General features: G+C 44.5%; 1 protein-coding gene across 1 annotated transcript; it reads right to left on the bottom strand.

Moving 5' to 3' along the window:
* Positions 1-71: 71 nt before the first annotated feature.
* LOC124191272 (head-specific guanylate cyclase-like) lies at positions 72-19,888 on the bottom strand. The gene is made up of 17 exons (XM_046584398.1): positions 19,777-19,888; positions 18,332-18,523; positions 14,942-15,007; positions 14,666-14,856; positions 14,356-14,570; positions 14,051-14,291; positions 9,729-9,835; positions 9,253-9,341; positions 7,730-8,025; positions 6,812-7,450; positions 6,011-6,190; positions 4,207-4,345; positions 2,348-2,514; positions 2,103-2,246; positions 1,787-1,848; positions 1,612-1,704; positions 72-1,101 (listed from the first exon to the last, which is right to left on the bottom strand). Exons 6-17 carry the CDS (start codon positions 14,273-14,275, stop codon positions 879-881), a joined length of 2,364 nt encoding a protein of 787 aa, XP_046440354.1. The 5' UTR covers positions 14,276-14,291; positions 14,356-14,570; positions 14,666-14,856; positions 14,942-15,007; positions 18,332-18,523; positions 19,777-19,888; the 3' UTR covers positions 72-878.
* Positions 19,889-20,366: the final 478 nt, after the last annotated feature.

Raw genomic sequence — 20,366 nt, 5'->3', positions numbered from 1 at the left:
CTGGGCTAGGGTGGAATCATCGTCGATGTACTCTATAGTATAAAAAAAGGTTTGTTGTTGCAGAAGTGATGTTGAGACGGCCAAAAACATGTTTATTCCATTTGTCGCTCTCACGCAGACACACATTCACATCTGTACAATAGGGGATGTAACATACGAACCGGAGCCTACCAACATAAACATCTACCCAATATCAACAGTAGCCACTCCGCACGTGTGACTCTCGCTACACTCTATGCTTTGATGGATTGGACGCACCGAATCACAAGCGGAGCAACGGAGGTGTTGGTTACAGAGTGAAATGGTGCCCATCGCTTACCCATGCAAAGCAAAAAAGGGAAATGGATGGACACTTCAGCAGGACAGAAAACGGACAGGAAACTGGAAATTGCAACTGAGTTGAGGTGACCACTGCCGTCCGTTAGAGACGCAAAACTTATTCATCTCGCCTCAATCCGTCGACACGCAAGACATAAGAGATCATGAAGCAAGTAAGGGACTACCGATCGATACACGTGAGATACAGGACACGCTTTAATTATTACGTCGAGTGCCATCTTGACCAAAAACGTCCACTTTTGGTGGAGCTCGGTCCGCCCGGCAACTTCCCCACTCAATTTCCGCCAAACCTCCCCGCAATACATCGTTCATCAAGCGACGTGTGTTCGCGTGTAACAAACTAATGACTATATAGACAAAGTGTTCATTTCGGCAAGCATTTCCCCATCCATTCACGTAAAGAGTCATCGAAAGAAGCCACCGAATGATGAAACGCACACACAGAGCCGCCGCCCAGTACGACAATAAATGAAGAAGAAGAAAGGACAGTTAAGAAGGGTTTTAGCAATAGTAAACGGCGATTAATAGGAGGAATGAGTTCACATCGCATTGGGGCATCCAATTTTCAATCGTTTAACGGCGAAACGAATGTTACGGCGCAAGAGTGATTCTCCTCCAGCAACGTCCAATTCCGGCTTATAATCCGGGCAGTGGTAGCCGTTGAGAAAGTGACAAGTACCCGGGATGTCGGACGGAAAGTTTTTCGGGAGACAATCACGCGGTCTCTCTTCCGTGTCAAAGGTGGGCGTCGCTTTGATCAGCCTACAGACGAACGGTTGCCGTCGTGATGAGAAGAAAGAAACAAGACGCACCGAGAAGAAAGAAAGAAAAGAATTTTTAAAGAGATTGATTTTCACAACTAACGACGACAGTTGTATCACAGAGAAATTTTCCGTCGGACTAGTTCGCATCAAAGTGAATAGAGAGAGTAACTTGAAAATAGTTGAAATTGCTTGTTGGATCCCTAGCAAACATCAGACGCTCGACAGTTCCCAGCTTTAGGCTCTTGTTAATTCGTATAGTCACACGCAACATCTTGTTAACGTCGACAAGTTACATCCACTTCACTTCAAACAGCTGAAGCGGCAGCAGTTCTTCAACACCCAATCCTACTCTTAGCAATAGCTTAATAACTATTCGACGCTACACGAACAAATAAGTTAACTACGTATAAACTCTAGAAACTCCAGACGACTCTTTGTCACGGCATCAATTATTACTTTTATTAGTTGGGGAAGGAGGAGGAAAAAAAGAAAAGCAAATGTCACTCACTCGTATGTGGACGGACTGATGTTGGTACGAAAAGGGATGCTAGTCGATTCAAACTTGTTGGCCAGAGTCACATTGTTACCAAACAGGCAATATCTGGATGGAAAGTTCCGTGTAAGTTGATTACGTACTTTTCTAGGATCCATAAGTTCCATATTCAGACAAGATTCAAACTTACCTCGGCATTTTCCGACCAACGACGCCGGCCAAAACTGTTCCCGTGTGCAGCCCGATGCGCATCTTCGTGATTCAATCACAGCGAAAAAGGAGAGAGAAACCAAAGATCAATCCAATCGCCAAAAAACTAATTAACCCTTCCCTTGCACAGTTCAATTTCAAGAAGACATTTATCTTATTGTCAGTCGAGTCATGGCTATCGATCGCTGGCGATCGATACAAAAAAGGAAAACACATTTACGACCCATTATAAACCTTAACAAATAAAGGATGGGAAGAGGCAATAAAGTACACGACAAGAAAATAAACCAACTCACCTGAATGGGCTGACCGTCGTGAGTCTGATGGTAACGGCAAACTTCCAGCATGCAAAGCGCCATCCAAGCAATTTGTTGTGCGTGAGTGGAGCTGGCGCGGTGAAGGCCGCCAGCGGCGCAATAAGCGTCACCGATGGTTTCCACCTGTGACAGACAGACAGGATCGGATCATTAATCGCATGATGGCAAGCACTTGAAAGGAGCGCCGATTGTGAGAAGGCAAACCCTCCCGCACGCGTGATTACCTTGTAAATATCGAGATCACCGCAGAGGACGTCAAATTGAGTGTAAAGCGATTGAAGGAGACTGATGATTTCCATGGGCGTTGCAGTGGAGCAAATGGCCGTGAAACCAACCAAGTCGCTGAAGAGCATCGTCACATTGTCGTGGCTTTGCGCCTCGATCGATTCGCCTGGACGACGGATTCAGAGCGACACCGACAGGAGCACCATCCCAAAACACCAAAAGACATCAAACACACACACAAAAATAAAATATCAATAAGGACAGGGAGACGTCTGCCATCCGGCCCGTTTACAAATGATATCGATGGCTTTAGTAGAGAGACCGTGAATAAAATAACCTATCATCCACTCTTCTATTTGATTCTCATCACTTTTTTTTCTGCTTCTTTTATTGAGTCTGGATTCTTCCCCATTCATCAATCCCTTTTGGCCCCGTGTTTGTTCGTATTGTCTCCTCTTCCTGGATAGAAAGATAAGAGAGAAGGAGTACACTCCACTTCACAGCGCGTAGCCTTAGACAGTTTTCTTCTCCCCAGGAGTGTGTATAGTCCTCCAGTTAAGTGGATGGATGTGCTGCCTGTTTCGTCGTCGGGGAACGCCGAAATCCTCGGATTGTGAACGTGATCCTTCCACTTCTTCACCCAAACCCATCCTATTTTCTTTTTCTCCCTTTACGTCTTTATCCTCGGTTGCATCCGCGCTTCCGTCTACACACAAAGACACTGTGAAAGTAGGTCTGTGTATCACCAGGGCCCTGAGAAAAGCCCGTTTCTCATCAAGCAAAAGTAATGTGGATGCTGCAGCCGCCCTCCCAACTGCCCAGCTTGCTTTCGCCTTCTTTGCAAGGATTTTCTAAGCTTTCAAAAACAGACAACACACAAGCCAGTGTCTGTTGCTGGTTTGGTTGTCCTCTCCTCTACCTAGGCCAAAGACGACAAAACTCGAGCCATTGTGCCTCCTTGTCCTTACGTAAAAAGGAAGGCGACTCGAGCATTTTACTTGTAGCACAGAAAAAAGAAGAAAGAGACAATTCATCAATGCTCCTTGGCTCTCTTGCAGATCCAATACACCCCAACTTTGTGGGGATAGATCCTTTTGAAATAAAAAAAAACCCTTACTATTAAAAGACTCTAGACTGAGCTACAAGATTGTTGCTACGCGAAAAAGGGAATCGACATCAAAGACTTGTTTGGAGAACCAAGAGCGAATAAACTAAGAAAATAGTCCACCCAGAAAGCGATGACGGGGGAGATGTTTTCGAGAGCCAAGTACCAGCTGCACAGTAATTGGTTTACATTCGTATTTCACTAACGGGGCCTTCAGCTCCAGTCTGTCCTTACCCCCCGCCACAATTCACGAGGTTCTTGCCATTTAAATTGGTTATGAAAGAAATAAGAACTTGACATTTACGGCGTGAAATCAAATCGCCAAGTAGAGCGAATATCTTTTGATGGCGAGAAATCTTTTTCACCAAGAGAATTTTAAATCCAATTGCCCCGTATTTCTTTTTTTCTTTTTCTACCAGAGACGAGAAAGAGTGAGAAAAGATGATGCTCTTGCATAATTTAGAAGTGCAAGAATACTCTTGTTTGCACCAGGATTTTTGCTCACAGCATTGATCGACACGATCGTATTTATAGAAACCAAGAACCTGCTGACTGCGCACGCAACCCATACAATCAAATCAGCACGCAAATCGTAATGCTCTGATATGATGAACTTTTTTTTTCGATTGCTGTTTACCATGATCAAACATTTTCATCCAAACTTTTTTTTTATAGATAATCCGCAAGTTTTTATCGAGTCGAGTCTGAAGAAGTTGATGCGATGGCTTAAATGCGCGAATAATAACAACTTACCCAACCAAAGTCTCTTGGCAATGTCTGGCGGGAAGATTAGATGCAGCAGAGAGACGTTCTTCTCTCGTTCCTGTTCCACGGCTGCAGTGGCCTCTTCGATGTTCTTCTTCAACTTGTCCAATCGACGTTTCAATCCATCCTATATACCAACAAATAAAAGAATGATTTAGGAGGCTAACAGTAACTTGCAGGATGACCCAGAAAATGGGTAAAATGTTTCTATTTTTATAGTTCATGAACCGTTGGCTGTAGATTTGCGAGATGTTCTGGTATTATGAGCATTACGAAGGAGCGAATGTATGGGGAAACTGAAATTTCTTATTTAAATTCTTACTCATACAAATTTAGAACGAGCTATTTTCCAAATAAACAACCCCACTCCATACGTCTGAGTAAATCGAGCGGTAAGCAACTGTACAACGAGAAAGTCAGAAACCTCTTATTCCGAAGTAAAGGAATGTTGATAGGAGGCCTAACCTATAAATAAATGCACATGCAGTACTACCATCATTGATGGAGGTCCCATAACGAAGTAACACGAGTCGGTCATCAGATGTATCATCAGAGCGAATATGTTGCTGCAACACCGACAATATCACAATCACGAGCGATGACGATGTGTAGATTAAACGCGGTGCAATGAGAGGAATGAGAGAGAGAAAGAGCGGCCCGCGATGTTGCCATAACGATTGATATTAATACTAATACCCGTGGGGAATGTACAAACTGGTACCGTATGTCTAGTCCACTACTTTCGGGGATGAGACCTCCCCCCCCCCCTCTTTTCCAGCTCGTTAAGGTTCATTGATAGACGAATAATCTTATCGATTTTCGTGCGGATGAAACGTTCTAACAATCGAAATATGGAAAAATGGGCGATCCTGAACTGTGGAAACGATCCAAATATCGGCAATTTGATCGGTACCGAAACTTGGACAAAATGAATTACACGATCATGATTCACGATTAAATACTAGTCGCCTCACAGGAGAACATTTCACGAGGTCTCACAGAATTATATCAGAAGAGAGCTGAGTCGTCGCGAGGGAATAGCCTCATTCATCGTCTTGTCCGTCGAACAGAAGGCCCTTTTTCGTCTACAAATATTAAGACCATCTGTCCGTAATAAACGTCGGCTCTTTCGTCATGGATTATAGATGAGAATTGTGCATCAGCAATTCAGCCCACGCTGCTTTCTCCTTTCATTTCATTTCTCATCTTATTTCTCCCAGCACAGCCGTCTTAGACGACCCACTGTGCACCATACAGATACAAGCCCCAGACAGATAAAGCCGTCGACTTGTTGGTTATGCGATTCGACAGTAACTACAAAGCCTCCTTACACGTTAAAGAGACGTACGCAGATGCATTTATGCTACGAAGCGTTGGTTGTTGGATGGAGCGCCGACGAAATCGTGAAGTGAATTGGATGATGTCTTTTTCACTTCTTTCTAGACTCTGCATTTTTGTCGTAGCGCCAATACTTGGCTGATTGAAGCGATAAGCTTCTCGCTTTGAATCAGCACATTTCATTTTATTCCCCACTCAATCCGCCAGACGGGATTAGTCACGCATCGACACCAATCAAAACGGAAGGGATTTTCTAATCGACTCCAAAAGTCTGAGCCCAGAAGGGAAAAAAGACCGACAGACTGTCAAATTAGATTTCGTTTCACACTGCTTCCCGTTACAGGCGTTACTTATAGGGGGGGGGGGGGGGAACGCGGACTGACGAAATGAATGCGCCGAGAAATAAATAAAACAGGATAATAAAAATGTAAATAGGAAAAAAAAAGGAACCAACCTGAGCACGGGCCTGCTCTCCTACGAGGACGATATCTCTCGTGGCGTCGTGAATGGGGATGTCTGAGATGAAGAGGCCTCGACTCGTCAAAGCCTCGAGGCCGTCCACCAGCGGTGATGCCAGGAATAGCAAACAGTCCGACTCGTGGCAGTAGAGCATTTGTCCTTTGAACTCGAGACCCTGTGGATGAAGGCAGAACCATCGATGTTTTCTTAGTTTCACTTGCATAACACACGCAACGATGAATAGAGTCTAGCAGAGTGAGCTGACTCGATTACACAGTTCAAATCATTAGCACAACTCGGATAAACAATGTCGTTTCCCAGCTACTCCTCTGTCCGCTCGTCTTAAGCCATCAAACACTCAGCTGCTTCATTTGCTATGCATACGGAGTCGACGAGGATCCGATCCTTCCAATCCCGATTGACAACCAAGACCCGGAAACTTAATTTTAAAAATGCAGATTTTGTCTTTGCCAGGAAACGGCAATCTTCTCTTCTTTTGATTGAAAGAGAAAACGCGACGATTGGGGTGATCCACCCAGCGGGCAGATGAGCAATTCAATTAATTCCCACAGGGAATTGTCAAACGGCCTACAACGATGATGTAGTTGGCCGTGTTGCAGTTCTTTCTCGACTCCTGCGGGACTCTCGATTTGTAGGAGAAAGAAATTCTCAACTGAGGGCGCTAATACAATAATGTCTCCCTCGCCGTTAGCTGCAGTGTGTGCTGCACTTACACGTCCTCACAAGTTTCCCGTCAGTTCGTCAGTGGGGAAGAAAAGAAAACGTCTTTACTCACCTCGAGTTTCGTCTTGCGGCTGTCCTTGGTCACGTGACAAACGGCCAGAATGAAAGGGCTGTTGGCCTTTTTCAGAATCTTATCAAAGTTGGGCTCCACCGTGGGTTTCTTCATCTGGAAATAGGTGGCCAAGTGGCGACCCATCTTCTTCAACTCGGAGCCAAAGAGGCGCATGAAGCCGACGCCCAGCTGGACCAGCTGCATGTTGCGATCCACCATGAAGTGCCAGGGAAAAGCCCGGCAGAATGTAGACGTGCCAATGTAATTTTGGCTGAGGCAAGTCGACGCCGACACGGACATGGACGTGGTCGTTGACTCGAACGAGCGGAGATTCAACGAGTCCCGTTGCTTGATCTCCGACAGCTGAGGAGGTCTGATTGGGCGGGCCGGGGCGTCATCCATCACCGAGCTGGCGGTGCCAGTGGGATCGTCGAAGCAGATCAATGACCGCGTCTTGGCCATCAGAACTTGCTCTTCTTCTTCGGCCATGGCTGTCGTCGTCCTGGCCAGCGACGCCTCAGCTTCGTCGACGATGGGCATCGAGAAACAAAAGTGGTAGCGAAGTGCCGATTTGGACTTGAGCTCGTAGATGGTGACGCGAATGGTGACGCCAACGTGGAAGAGATGCGTCGCGATGCCCTGCGACGCATCAACAAAGCGACAAACAAGAACAAGAGAAGTGTCTCATTAACGAGGACCGAATTAACGTAACCCCCTAATTTCTTCCTTCCTCATCCCCCCTAACAAGATCGTCCCACTCGGTCAGGGTGGACCGGGCGCTAATGACGGGGCAAGCGAATCTAATTAGCACGACGGAGAAGGATAGCCAATCAAAGGAAGCCAATCAAAGGTGGATCGCCTCCGATTCGATTAACCCGTTTAGTTTCTACAGCGTGCATTAGTAAAGAATCGACATACTTTGAGAACACCAGCCCATAGGTAGCCGCAAGCAGCCAGTGCCGTGCGGAAATGCAGCGTCAAGCGTCCTTGTTCCGGGACGCAACTGAAGGAAATGTCGTAATGATTGGAGATGACGATATTGTTGGTCTCTTCGTTGCCGCCGGTCGTCTTCATCTCCTGGTAGACGCTGCCCAAATTCTGGAGGAAGCCAAACAGGTCGCTGCCCAGGGACTGCAAAGCACCACAGTATTCGTCCAAAACTGCCAACAGGAAGGCCTCGCCCATTCGCTCCAGGAATTGCCTTCGTTGGAATTCTGAATGTATGCAAAAGGAGGAATATAATGACGGGATGGTGATGACATGATAGTATGTACGGCGGCAGTGCAGGGAAATGAAGAAGGAAACCAACGCGTATGTTGAACGGCGGTGGGGAAAAAATTAAATAGAAAATAATTGTTCAACTCGGTAGAAAGAGCACCCAAGGGAGGGACGCGGAAATGGGAAATCGAGTCAATATGTAAACAAGTATCATAGAATATAAGCTCAGCCGAGGTTGAATTGATATGCTTCATTTTCTTTTTTTTTCCTCCGTCGTTACACCAAACACCCCCGAACGCTCGGCAGGAGCCCAAAAATGATAAGCGAATGGATTCTTTTTTTTCTTCCCGTTTTCCTTCTTTCTAACGCTGCCGTCTTTCGTCGTCACAATAAACAGGATCCACTTTATTCTCGCAAAAGAAGAGACACTATTTTTGTGCGCACACGTACACCATCATCGTAAATGGGCACGATTTGGCATTCCAAACGGAGCGAAAAAGAGAAACACATCTGGAGAAAGAAACAAATAACGATCTAAACATTCTATTGCCCGTGCACTTCTTCGAAACTTGCATATTGTTCCCAATCTTGATCTTCCTTGCCAACCACAAGGCGCTCACAGAGGGAGGGGGAGCGGGATCGATTTCGTTCGCTTTTCTCTTCTCCTCGGTGATCGATCGATGCGCTTCTTCGTGTAAAATGTCTTACAGAGACTTTTGCACCAGCAACCAACCCGAAATGCTCGCCCCCGTGACAAAAGACTTGGCCGTGCGTGTCACAATCATTTAGCAGCGGTTTCGTCTGCCCCCCTTCTCGCTTTTCCCTCAGTCGATCGTCCTCTCCATACCCATTGAAACGACAGAGCGGCAAAAGATGGGGCCCGGCGACCACCAACTCGATGCTGCCGAATGCAGAATCAACAGAAATCAGACAATTGGATTTCAAATCAGTCCACTCCGTCCGTTTGGATGATTGTAAAAAGGCGATAGGAACAGGCAGTAGGAGTGGTGGGGATTTGTGCATAATCCAATTCAATTGATAAATGTCCTGACAGAGAATACAAGTCAGCAACATGGACGTTTGATTGTCACGTCAATACAATCAATGTACACCAAGCATCGCACACAAAGAGTTGCTAATCTATTAAATAATAATAAAACAGTCGCATGACATAACCAAACCGTCAGCTGGCAAGTCTCTAAAACGTCACGTCGCATACTAACCTGGTAAGTGGTTGGTGGCATTCCAGCAGCTGTACAGGAAAAGGGAATCGGGCTCGGCGATCGACTTGTCCGTCATTTCGGCGGCCAATCTAATCAAATAGATCCGTATGGAGGTTATCATGTCACAAACTGTACATCCAGGTAATACGCAAACAAGTTGTGCAACAGACCGGCATTACACATGAAAGGTGAACCCAAGGTCTGGCCAAATTGAAACATCCCATGCAATGAAAATGATCAAAGAGTGACGTCAAGCACAATCCATCGCCCTTAATTATGGCGAGGGATGCAGCTGAAAAAAAAAAAATATAACCCAGGGTCGATTCGTCCACCCACACCAGTCCATCTCGTAACCCGTTCATTCAAAGTCGAATCAATCACAGCAGATTCTCCTTTATGTCTCCGTTTTATGTTCCCTTTCGCGACGGGTTGGTATTGTCATTCTTTTACGGTCACAGTAATGATAGGCTATTTACCCGGCGTCGTTGATGTGACTTTGTCCAGTAGCTCCTGTAGCGCTGCCGTCGTCATGATGAGGGTTCAGACGATGCCATTGAAGGACCGCAAGTCTTAGGCAACTTTCCTGTTGTCACGATCGCCGACGAGGGTGGTGTCCATCACGCATCAGCCGGGAACGAAGAAAGAATAAAAAAAAACCGTATACAACAATACAATAGAGAATAGTATTATAAATATAATATGAGAAGAGTCAACGGGAAATCCAGCGGAAAATCCATCATGAAGGCCAAAGGAGAGCAAAGAAGCGTGGAATGAGATTTATACAACGACACCCTTCCAAGCTCTTCCTAGCCAAAGCGGAACAGAATCCGCCACCACCATCATCAACATGATATCAAAGTATAAATAAATGACACGCAGACATCAGAACCCCCAAACCGAACGGAAGAACGAGACGTAGAAGATGATCTTGCGTATGAGACGTATAAGAAAATCAATGATCCATAAGGAGAGAAGCTACTAGCTGCTACTTCTTGGAGAGCGATACCGTCGTCTGGAAGCTTCTTCCGTCTCAAAGTATTAACGACAAGCAGAGCCGTTTGGAAGAGAGGGAGAGAAAGAATCTTCCAAGTATTTCGTTTAAGCCAACGCTGCCTGTGCACAGAGGCGGCGGCAGCTAATCTGACGCGAGTCGAAAAAAATCCGCCGGTGGCAACGGCTTCATGACTCGAGTCGTTACTCGCCGCGGGATTTCCACCAGTTCTTTCATGCAGAGTTAGTCGAGTCGAGTCTCAAGTCTAAGTAGAGATCAATTCTCTAAGGAACCAAATGCCCGGCTCCTTCCATAGACACAGCCGCCGGAAGGCCTTTTCCCTCCCAACTCCTCGGGTTTCCAAGTCATTCGCGGCGGCGCATCATCTACTCGAGTTGAGGCAAATCTCATCAAAAACTAATAACAACAAGAAAACTAACTTTTCCTTGCCCCATTTGACTGCGGGTCACAGAATCTTCCCTGCGGTTTATTCTCCATGCCCACCACCACCACATCAACTTAGCGTGCTCAGGCCCAGCTTAGGAGCCACTCTCGCCCAGCACAGCCGCCCTTTGCTCCTTAATTCCATTTCGCAAAGGGCATCGCATCCATTTTGAGGTTTTTTTAAGAAGCTTGATTGAGAGTGAACGTATCAACAAGGAGAACAAGAATAAGAAAGTGGGGCAAAAGAGGATCACTATTCCGTCCTTCAGATTGAGTGGGAGAAAGAGGATGAACGAGTGGATCTCATTCTTTGATACTAATCCAATCCATCAAAGTCTTTTTTCTCCCCTCTTCTTCGCCCTGCGGAAAGGGTGCAGAGCTTGACATTATAGCTTGCATTCCCATTACGAGGGATGGAAGAGATCGACTTCATTTCTTTTTTGACGTGATTCGATTTGGGTTTATAGAATCTTGCAGCCGTCACCCAGTCAACGGGAGTCTACAAACGCCACGAGTAACTCACGGCGGAGACTGAAATCAAATCAAACCGAAAAAATAAGAAATAAAAAAAGGAAATTGCGCGAAAGGGAAGTAGACACACAAAAAAAGAGAAAAGTGGCCCTGTATGTGTCGGGTGTGGAGCATCTACGCGTGAATAAATCAACAGATTCAATTCAACCACTCCAGTCCAGCAGTTCAAAAAGGAAAACAACCAAACACATATGCGAGCAGATACGCCGAATTGTTCCCGTGTTTCGAGCCAATTCCATTTCTAGTTTACTTCATTCATAAGGGACAACAAAAAGTGTCGCTGTGAAACACGGAAGTGGAATCGACCAAAATGTGGACAGTAGAGACAGAAATGGAGACGAACAAAAGAACAAACAACAGAAACGGAAAAAAAAATCCAAACTTGTGAGAGGAGATGGCAACAAACTTTGCCCCCCAGACCAAGAGAAGGCCAAAGTGTAAAAGTTGTCTCCTTCTCCTCTCTAAATGCGTAATGGCAAACACACACATAACTTTGGTCTCTGGCCAGCACCGCAAATGTGTCACACGAAGCGATAAGTAAAAAAAAAAAAAAAAAGAAGGAAAACCTCGCAAGGTGCCAAAGAAATATGAAATTGTTCAAATTTTCTATTAGGAATACAGTGCTATTCGAAATGAATTGCGAAATCGATGCACCAACTTCAGTTCCTTGAACTTGAGAGGATTTTAAGGATCGAGTTTCATTCGTTTTCGCATGAAAGCAAGGAATTCGTTTCGCTGCTGTGCTGACGGGAGATGAGGGGGCGAGTGGGCAAAGAAGAGAGTATAGTATGTGGGAGTACCGTAAGGAGCAAAGAGAGCTGGAGAGACAAACAACGTTCAAATAGAAAGACTCCCGAGAATGCATCGATGCATCGAGGAGAGCAGCAGCTGAGGAGTAATTAAAACGACTCTTTCAACACTCGTCACACACATTTCAACTTATCCGTCCCCGCTTTTCTCCGTTCGTCATCACGCAGCAATGCAATCGCCGGTAATTTCAGTTCCGTAAATAGTTAGTTGCATTAGCATTTCAAATTCCCTTCTTCCTTTTGTTTGTTCGGCTTTTAACTCGAAGCATCCCACCCGAAAGTCAGCTGCTGTTGATACCATCATCGGCGTCCGGCTGAATATTTTAAGGATCGAAAAGGAAGAAAACTAAAAAGCTCTTAAAGAAGAAAACAGCTTGCTCCGAGCGGGATCGCTTTCTTCCCCCCTTTTAAATCCTGTCTCGCGCACATAAGCTGTACATAACCAAAATGATGTACGCACATAAATATCACTAGGGGGGAAGGCGATTTTTCATGTCTTTTCGTTCTCATCTGATCCCCATAACGTTCCGTGGAACCCAAACCCAAATGCCGGTTGCGTGTTTACTCTGATTTTATTCTTCGGTCGGCATTTATCCGCAGCAGCAGCAGTGGCTGAAAGACAGTTGTATGGCAGTGTGGCCGTGACACTGCCGATCTCCTTACATCCCATTTACATTCACAGTTCCTACCCATTACACATCTCGTCGCTGTATAAACAACGGGGGAAAAGCTAGGATGAAAAAGGAAAAGCAGGTGTATCACGGCAATCAATACTAAATATGTTTGGAAAAGACTGGTGAATCACGAAAGAATAGGAAGAAAATAAAAAGTTTCACTTCTATTTTTCTTTTTTCTTTGAAGAAAAAGAAATTGAGGCAGCAACTACAAAGTAAGAAGTGCCAAACAAAGAGAAATTGAAAAGAGTAAAAAAGGAGCCTAACCAACAAAGGGCTGTAAAAAGTGATGGAAGTTGTAGGGAAGAAGAAAAGGGAAGAAGGAAAGAAGAAACAAATCAAAAAGTTGGTTCTTTTTTGGACGTTATTATCTAACGTATCGCCTCGATTCGTTCCCGACTTGTACCCACGCAACACACACATAGCCCACAAAACATGTAACGTGCACATGTACATGTATGGCGAGACACCCAATCCAATCTGGTCGATCCGCACGCGCCCTGGATGGACTCGACTAGCAATTGCTTGCGCCCTGGCTCCTTATCTCTCGTCTCGCTGAACTCCGCCACTATGAGCGAAACAAACTACAAAAAAGGGGAATCTTATCGATGCACGATTGTAAAAAAAAAAAATACACAATTTCTATTCCTTCTCGTGGAATGGCACACACAAAAAAAAGGACAATAAAATCCACCGAATGACTAGCGCTAGAGAGACCATCTCCGGCGGAGTCAATGAAAAAGAAAATGGAGATTGAAAGACATCACTCCATGTCCAGGCCCAACTACTGGGCCTTTGCCAGTCAAGAGGCTACAAAAAGCAAAACCCACATATAAATATCTCCGGACGGACTGGAAACGATTTGTGGGAGGTTATGCGAATAGCGTGGGGTAGTAGAGGCTCATTAACCGACTCGGGACATTTATGTGGTACATCACACTCGACAAACGTATTCCCTACAGACGTTGGCGGCGGAAAAGACGAGACGAGGTCGCTATTATCTCTCTTTGTACGCAGCCATGGCACGTCTCTCGTCGTCGTCATCATCATTATATCATGTGATCAAAAAGGCGGAACTGATCCTGAAAAAGGAGAGAGAGAGAGAGAGGGGAGAAAATCCCGCCGGCCGCCCTTCTTTTCAATTTATCTCCAACCCGAAATTACAAGATGATGAATTTACAATATATCGATTCATCGTTATTAGCTGCACCAAGAGCCACATGATCTTTCCCAAAAGAAATTCGAACTCGGAATTGCTTCTTGCACGTTACGCAGAGATCGCGTAGGCTGCTAGGACCCACGCTGAAAGGCTACACGACTAAATAAACATGATGTAACCATATTCTTACCGGCAAGAGGACGAGGGAACTGATGGCTTCGCTAAGGAGCCGAATGTTAAGGGTCCTCTTTTCATTGCCAACTGGATGAGGTGGCTGGTGAAGCGGGTCGCAATCTAACGACGGCTCCCGCTTCTGTTGCGGATCCTTACGCGGTGACGATTGTTGATGTTGTTGGGCAACAGGGCACGGCTCAGTCGGCCGCCTGAATCGCGAGCAGATGAATCCCTCGGCCATGTTTTCTGATGATTTACTGAAACCAAAATAAACGTAGGAAATGCCGAGTCGTGACAGGCAGATTATTTGTGAACCCTCACCTTCTTGCTTTTGATTGGATTTTAAGCGAAAAACACCAAGTTGAATAATTAGATTGGCGACAGCGAACGTGAGCCCATCCGGCCCTTTACTTTTCTTCCTCGCCCTAGGTTTTCCTCTCGTTACGCACTCGTCCAGTTAGCCTGGAGAAATCCGGCCGCACAAGTTTCGGTTGGGCGAGCAATAAGTTGACGTTGAAAAATTCAAACGTGTTTCCCTTAATAAAAGCAAAAAGAAGAAAATAAATTGAGTTACTTATTGTGTCCAGTGCCTGGTGTCTCGAGGGCGACTGCAAGTGTGTTTTTACCCTACCGGTTTTTCCGTGAGGAGACGGTTGGTGGTTGCTGCTGCACCTTTTGTATCGAACGCAACTCGAGTTGGTGCGGGACTGGAGGGGACCAGAAGACTGGCGACTGCATTCGGGATCCCGTTGCACCCTCGTTTGCTGGGTAGTGCCTAGCATGGTCGACGGACAAGGCGCTTGTGCGCGCATGTCGCTGCTCCTACACATCACACAACCCTTAACGCGTTGCCTCTCGTTTCATTTGCCACATTTCCATGCAGCCCATTGTCAGCGAGAAATGTTACCCTTTCTCTCTCTCACGGCCGGCAGGGATCATCACCATTTCACACCTATACCTCCTGTGTGCATTCCTGGAAATCAGCAAAGAAAAAAAATAAATAGAAAAAGGATAGTAATGACATAGTATCTCTTTCATACACAGACACATTGAACCGGCCCCTTTTGCAATCAAGACCAGGGGCGTACTGTGGACAAGGAGAAATGAGAAAAGAAACATGCAGGACACATTTGAAATAAGAAGACAAATAGTCACGATTCGTGATGACTAGCTGCCCGTACTCCACGAACCTGAAATCAAACCACGTACGCCAGTACACTATAAGAAATGCGAGCATCTGTTCTATGCGCTTATAATATTGAAGACTCCTAGTCGTCTTACATATATTCGAAGGTATTCTTCCGCATCTGTCATCCAATACCCTGTCACAAACTCGTCAGTACGCTCCGGATTCCAACAAGGAAGAAGAATTGAGAAACCTTACGCATTTAAAGTTTACACTTGACGGGTTTGCTGCTGGGTCAACACTATCACTCATTATCGATCACTACACGAACAACAAGGACAGCCAGATCGACACGGTACTGCACATGGTCGCAGTCCCACGAGAGAAGCTCGCATAATTTTCAGCGAAGTTCACATCATTTCGTTAATGTCAATGTGCACGCACAATGTTGACGAACGACATGAGACTGAGTAGCGCTAGCTAACTTCAATGTCAAGTTGCTTATTACTAAATTTTGAGAGTTTGGCACTTGTTTGTCGAATCGACAATGTCGATTGCCATTAGTCGGTGAAGCTGAACATTTCAACAGAAAAATCTGCATCACCAATTATTATTATTACACATTTTTAAAAAAAATATGTGGCAGCTTTATCCATTGAATGTTACGAAATTCCAGAATATTCGAAGTTCACCAGCCCCAACATTTATAGACTGATGTAGTGGCCTAGCGGGTAAATATTACATTACAGACCGAGTTGGACTATTAATATCGAGACTATAACAATGGTTACTGAAAAGGGAAGCCACTAGCTACAATGAAAGCAGTCAAGATTATTTATAACTGATTCAATAATGTCGCCAACAACAGTAGAATACGGCATACAAACTGTTAGAAACCCCACGTCGCCAGACAACAAAGTAATAGAAGAACATGAAGGTATAGACAGATCTGTTTTTACTTCGAACCTTATTGGCCAACTTATTTTTCACGTTGGCTGGTCTTTACGGGACAGGACTCGTTCACACCCAAACAAATAAAAAGAGAGCTAAAAATGTGAGCGTGTCGCCTTTACGACCAATTAGCAATCTAATACTACGTGAAGCTGTCTCTAGTTGCCCGGCGATTTCGGTGAGACGGAGCCAACCGAGGGAATAAAAAATCAGTGACATTCGACTCTTACAATAAGAATCTGCCGCCGTTATTGGGTGGCTGAGTGTACGCCACGAGCAACAATCACCCATAAAGGAGGAAAACGAGAAGGAGCTCAAACATCCCCACAATCACATCTGTGCATACAACGGGCTGCAGCAGCCTGTATTTATAGCTACGGGTGAGACGCTTCATACAAAGACTATATTTCATACGATATTTATATCGAGTGACGGGAAAGGGGGAGTTTGATATTGTTCCTATACTTAAAGAGTTTGTTGTGTATCTTGCCTTTGACGGCTCGGCAAAGACATAAAGAGGCAATATAATCCCCACACACCCATCGTTTCTGCTCCTTCTTTTGCCATATTGATAATACAACAGAGACAAGCACACACTGCAGCACTCGACTCCTCTCTTTCCGGGAGCTGTCAACAAAAATAAAGAAGGCAAACAAGAATTTCCAGCAGAGAGAAATGGCACGGCAGTATACACACTAGACACTCTACATCCACCGGAGGCAAGTGAGAGAGGGAAAGACGAGCCTCGCCGCCAGCAGGATCCTATGCGGATCATGCGATACACATAGAATGAATAATGAATCGACACATTGCACACAGTAACCTTACAGCACCAACTCCACAGGCCTACACCCAAAGTTTCACAGCGACACAAGTCCACAATTCGTAAACCTATAATGTATCAAAGAGAGACAGAGAGAGAGAGAGAGAGAGAGAGAGACAACAGAGCTGCTGATGGATGACACGCAGCCTTAATACACCTCAACCTCCACATACTCTACCGGCAGTTTCTTTTCTTGTGCACCCAACCAGAGCGAAGAGGACGTTCGGCTCTGATTCCCTTCATCCGTAGCTCCGTCACAAGACGCTTTGACTCGACTCGCTAAAGCAATCTAATTGAAATCCAATGACTTGACGGTACTAGCACGTCCAAGGAGACTGATAAAGCATCGTGAACTCGCCTGATTCACCTGACTCTTCAATCTCGATTTCCACTTCTTCCATTTCTTGTCTCATTCCATTAATTCAAACATTCGGAGACGGAACTACCCGCCAGCCCAATTGGACCGACCCATTTCTTCCTTCGACGCCGGCCCACTCGTACAAAACCCGCCGACCGACAATATTTAAAATCTAATTTCTGCGTCACAAAACATTCGCATTGCACTACAAACGACGACGAGCGAGTTCGTTGCCTATCGCCCTGAAGCCTTACTATATAAAATGTTTAAAAAATTCTAAAAATATTAAAACTTATTCGCCAAGGTCCGGATGTTGACGGGAGGGGTATATCGGCATAACTTTCCTACAGATTCCTACTCGAATAAAGACCTATTGATCGATCGATTGGCGACGGCATGTTTTCAATCTGTTTTAGATTACGAAAAAAAAAAATGTACCGAGTTCCTTGTGCTCTGATCTAGAGTTCATTCCGCCTGAATGCTTCCGGATTTAAGACTGCGCCCTGCAGGAAAGATACGGCAATTCACTCGCTATCAAGAAACGCAATCATTTTTCAACTACCTTCTCTGATCATGAAAACTTGATGTAATTTAAAGAAAAGACGGATAATAGTGGGAAGAAGATGGTCTCTCCTGTAGGAGGATCTTTTCGGTAATTCAACAGGACAAACACAAACAAAACACGCACGGTCACTTATTGAATCCAATTTACAAGAAAAACGAAACAAGCAAGACTCACAGGGGAAACTGCTGGCAATGTTATTGCTTCTCTCGGCCAACGTTTGCCGTGAAACCTTTCAATAACATTTCAAAGGCAAAAGCACATAAAAGAGCAATGCAGCTCTACGAGTCAAAACTTTTTTTGATATCGAGTAAAAAAAAAATTTAATTTTAATTGAAATTCTACCAATAACCTTTCTCTTTCATTGGTATCAAATAACGTTCCAACGGAGCTCAGAAGTTGTCATGACAGCGGCAAGATAAAGCATCACATCTTTTCCTCTTTAAACGAAAAGGGCTATATTTTTAAAAATTTTACCTTTTTCTTTCACAAAGTTGTTGTCTGAGATGAGACAGACCGGGATGGTTTTCGTCCTCTTTATGTTTATCCATTTGTTGTCATTTCTTCCTTTTATTCCAGGGCGAGGGAGGAATACGTGCACGATGACGGACAGGCAGCATCAAATCCATGCCAAAAGAAGCTTTCCGTCTTGATCTCTTACATTCCCTCCTGTTTCAATATTCAGAAAGATATATGTAAGGATGACACACACAAAGAGAATGAAAAAAAGATTTAGATACATCAAGATATATTGCAGATTGGATGGGCAACGAATTAAAAGAAAGAAAAAAAAGGGGGAAAAATCTCATCAGCACTCGGAAAAGAATCTTTTCTACTTTCATTCCATAGAAAATAAGAACCTTTCTTTTTCTTTGCTTTCAAAATCCCTTATCGATTTGTAAAGAAAAGCAACGCTCCCTTCTTTTCCCAATTTCCTCCCGTCCCGTCTTCCCCGCGCTGGATGATGCAGATTTGTAAAAGAGATGTGAGCCTTTTTTCTTCCAGTGAAAAAAAGAAAAGAATGAAACAAGAGCCAACACAAGATTGGAAACAACAACAAACAAGTTGGGATGGATGATCTATCGACCATTAGTTGGTTTCTTTTGCCGGCAAACGTGCAATGAACTGGACTGAAAAGAAAAGTTCAATCTGGTACGTGTGGCTTTTCTATATAATTCAAAGTCCACGTGCCGAGCGACTTTTCCTGATATTTGCCCTCCTCTCGACGAGTTATTCCAATCCAATGAAGGCGAAAAGAAGTTACAGAAAAGGACATCACACAGAGTAATGAACCGTGATGGGAATGGAGAGATCTGTTGACTGTGGCATTCTTTATTTCTGTGCCAAAAAATACGTCGACGTAATAATGGGGCAGCACCACGATTCGACCTCAAACGATTCTTTCTTGACCCACTAGTCAAAAGATTTCCAGTCTAAAAGGAAAATGTGGAATCAATCAACCAAGAGAAATAAAACGGGGAAAATCGGTCGTCATGTTTGGAATGCTTTAGCAGGGAAGCTGGCGGGATCCAATCGAACTTTTCATTCAGTTGGCGAAGACCATTGGTAAAATTGATCACCTATTGTGTTGGGCCTTCACACCATATTGTTGAACTTTGAAATCAGGTTAACATTTACAATGGAATCACTAGAAATATTTCAAACTAGAACATCAAGGACTATCTTGACCGACTTGACGTCACCCGACACATTGTTAATTCGACATTTCACGTACAGTTTGTCTGCCAGGCTGATAACATTAGCACCAGAATTTAAAATATTGACTGCGGTCGCCATTCTTTTTCCTGCTCAAACTGCAGTTGCCAACGAAAACAGCGAAATAAAACAAGAAGCACCACGAAATCTTTTTTTTTCATGACCCATGATAATGATAAATGGACGACAAAGAACTTGAGTCTTACCATTTTTTAGACGACCACCTCTTCTCGTGCAGCACGTGCAGACTGGAATGGAAATCTAATCACGCAGCAGACGAAACTACGAAAAGAACAAAGAAGAAAGAGCACCATTCCAAAATTGTTGCTTTAACTCGACAGAGTTGCGACATCGAAAATGTTAATTTGAAGTTGCCTGACTGACTGGTCAAGAATTCAATTAGTACAAAATAACGAGAGTTTTTAGTACTTACTATGTACACAATCATTCATTGTATTCAAGGTATTTTTAAATCCCCCAAATTTTCTTGACTGAGCTCACGTCCAAAACTTGACATTCGTCTTCAAAAAATAATTTTGTTGTTAGTTGGAAAGAAAACTTTTTCGACTTATTTTTGTTTTAAATATTTGTATAAGGATCAAAAATATTAATGATTGGGGAGGGGGGAGAAGAAAAAGCCGGACTGTGTAAATAGTGGCGCGTGGTTTGAAACCTTGTAAATGTAGTGTTGGTTGAGCTTGTTTTCCTGCTCGGCATCAGAATTGCCCAGGAGAGAGATTATCCTCAAGTACTCTATACATACATTATCCGTGTTCGTCTACTATTCCGCTCTGCA

This window comes from Daphnia pulex, chromosome 3 (genome assembly GCF_021134715.1).
Source record: "Daphnia pulex isolate KAP4 chromosome 3, ASM2113471v1".
NCBI classification, from domain to species: domain Eukaryota; kingdom Metazoa; phylum Arthropoda; class Branchiopoda; order Diplostraca; family Daphniidae; genus Daphnia; species Daphnia pulex.
The sequence above is the reverse complement of the archived record's forward strand: the minus strand, read 5'-3'. Positions and strand labels throughout refer to the sequence as shown.

Bases quoted from the DNA above. Each gene is read 5' to 3' on its own strand.
- LOC124191272 (XM_046584398.1), bottom strand. From the start codon at position 14,275: ATGGCCGAGGGATTCATCTGCTCGCGATTCAGGCGGCCGACTGAGCCG. The intron at 7,451-7,729 runs GTATGTCGATTC...GATGCGTCGCAG, and splicing joins TATGGGCTGGTGTTCTCAAA to GGCATCGCGACGCATCTCTT. The intron at 6,191-6,811 runs GTGAGTAAAGAC...CTTCATCCACAG, and splicing joins GCCGCAAGACGAAACTCGAG to GGTCTCGAGTTCAAAGGACA.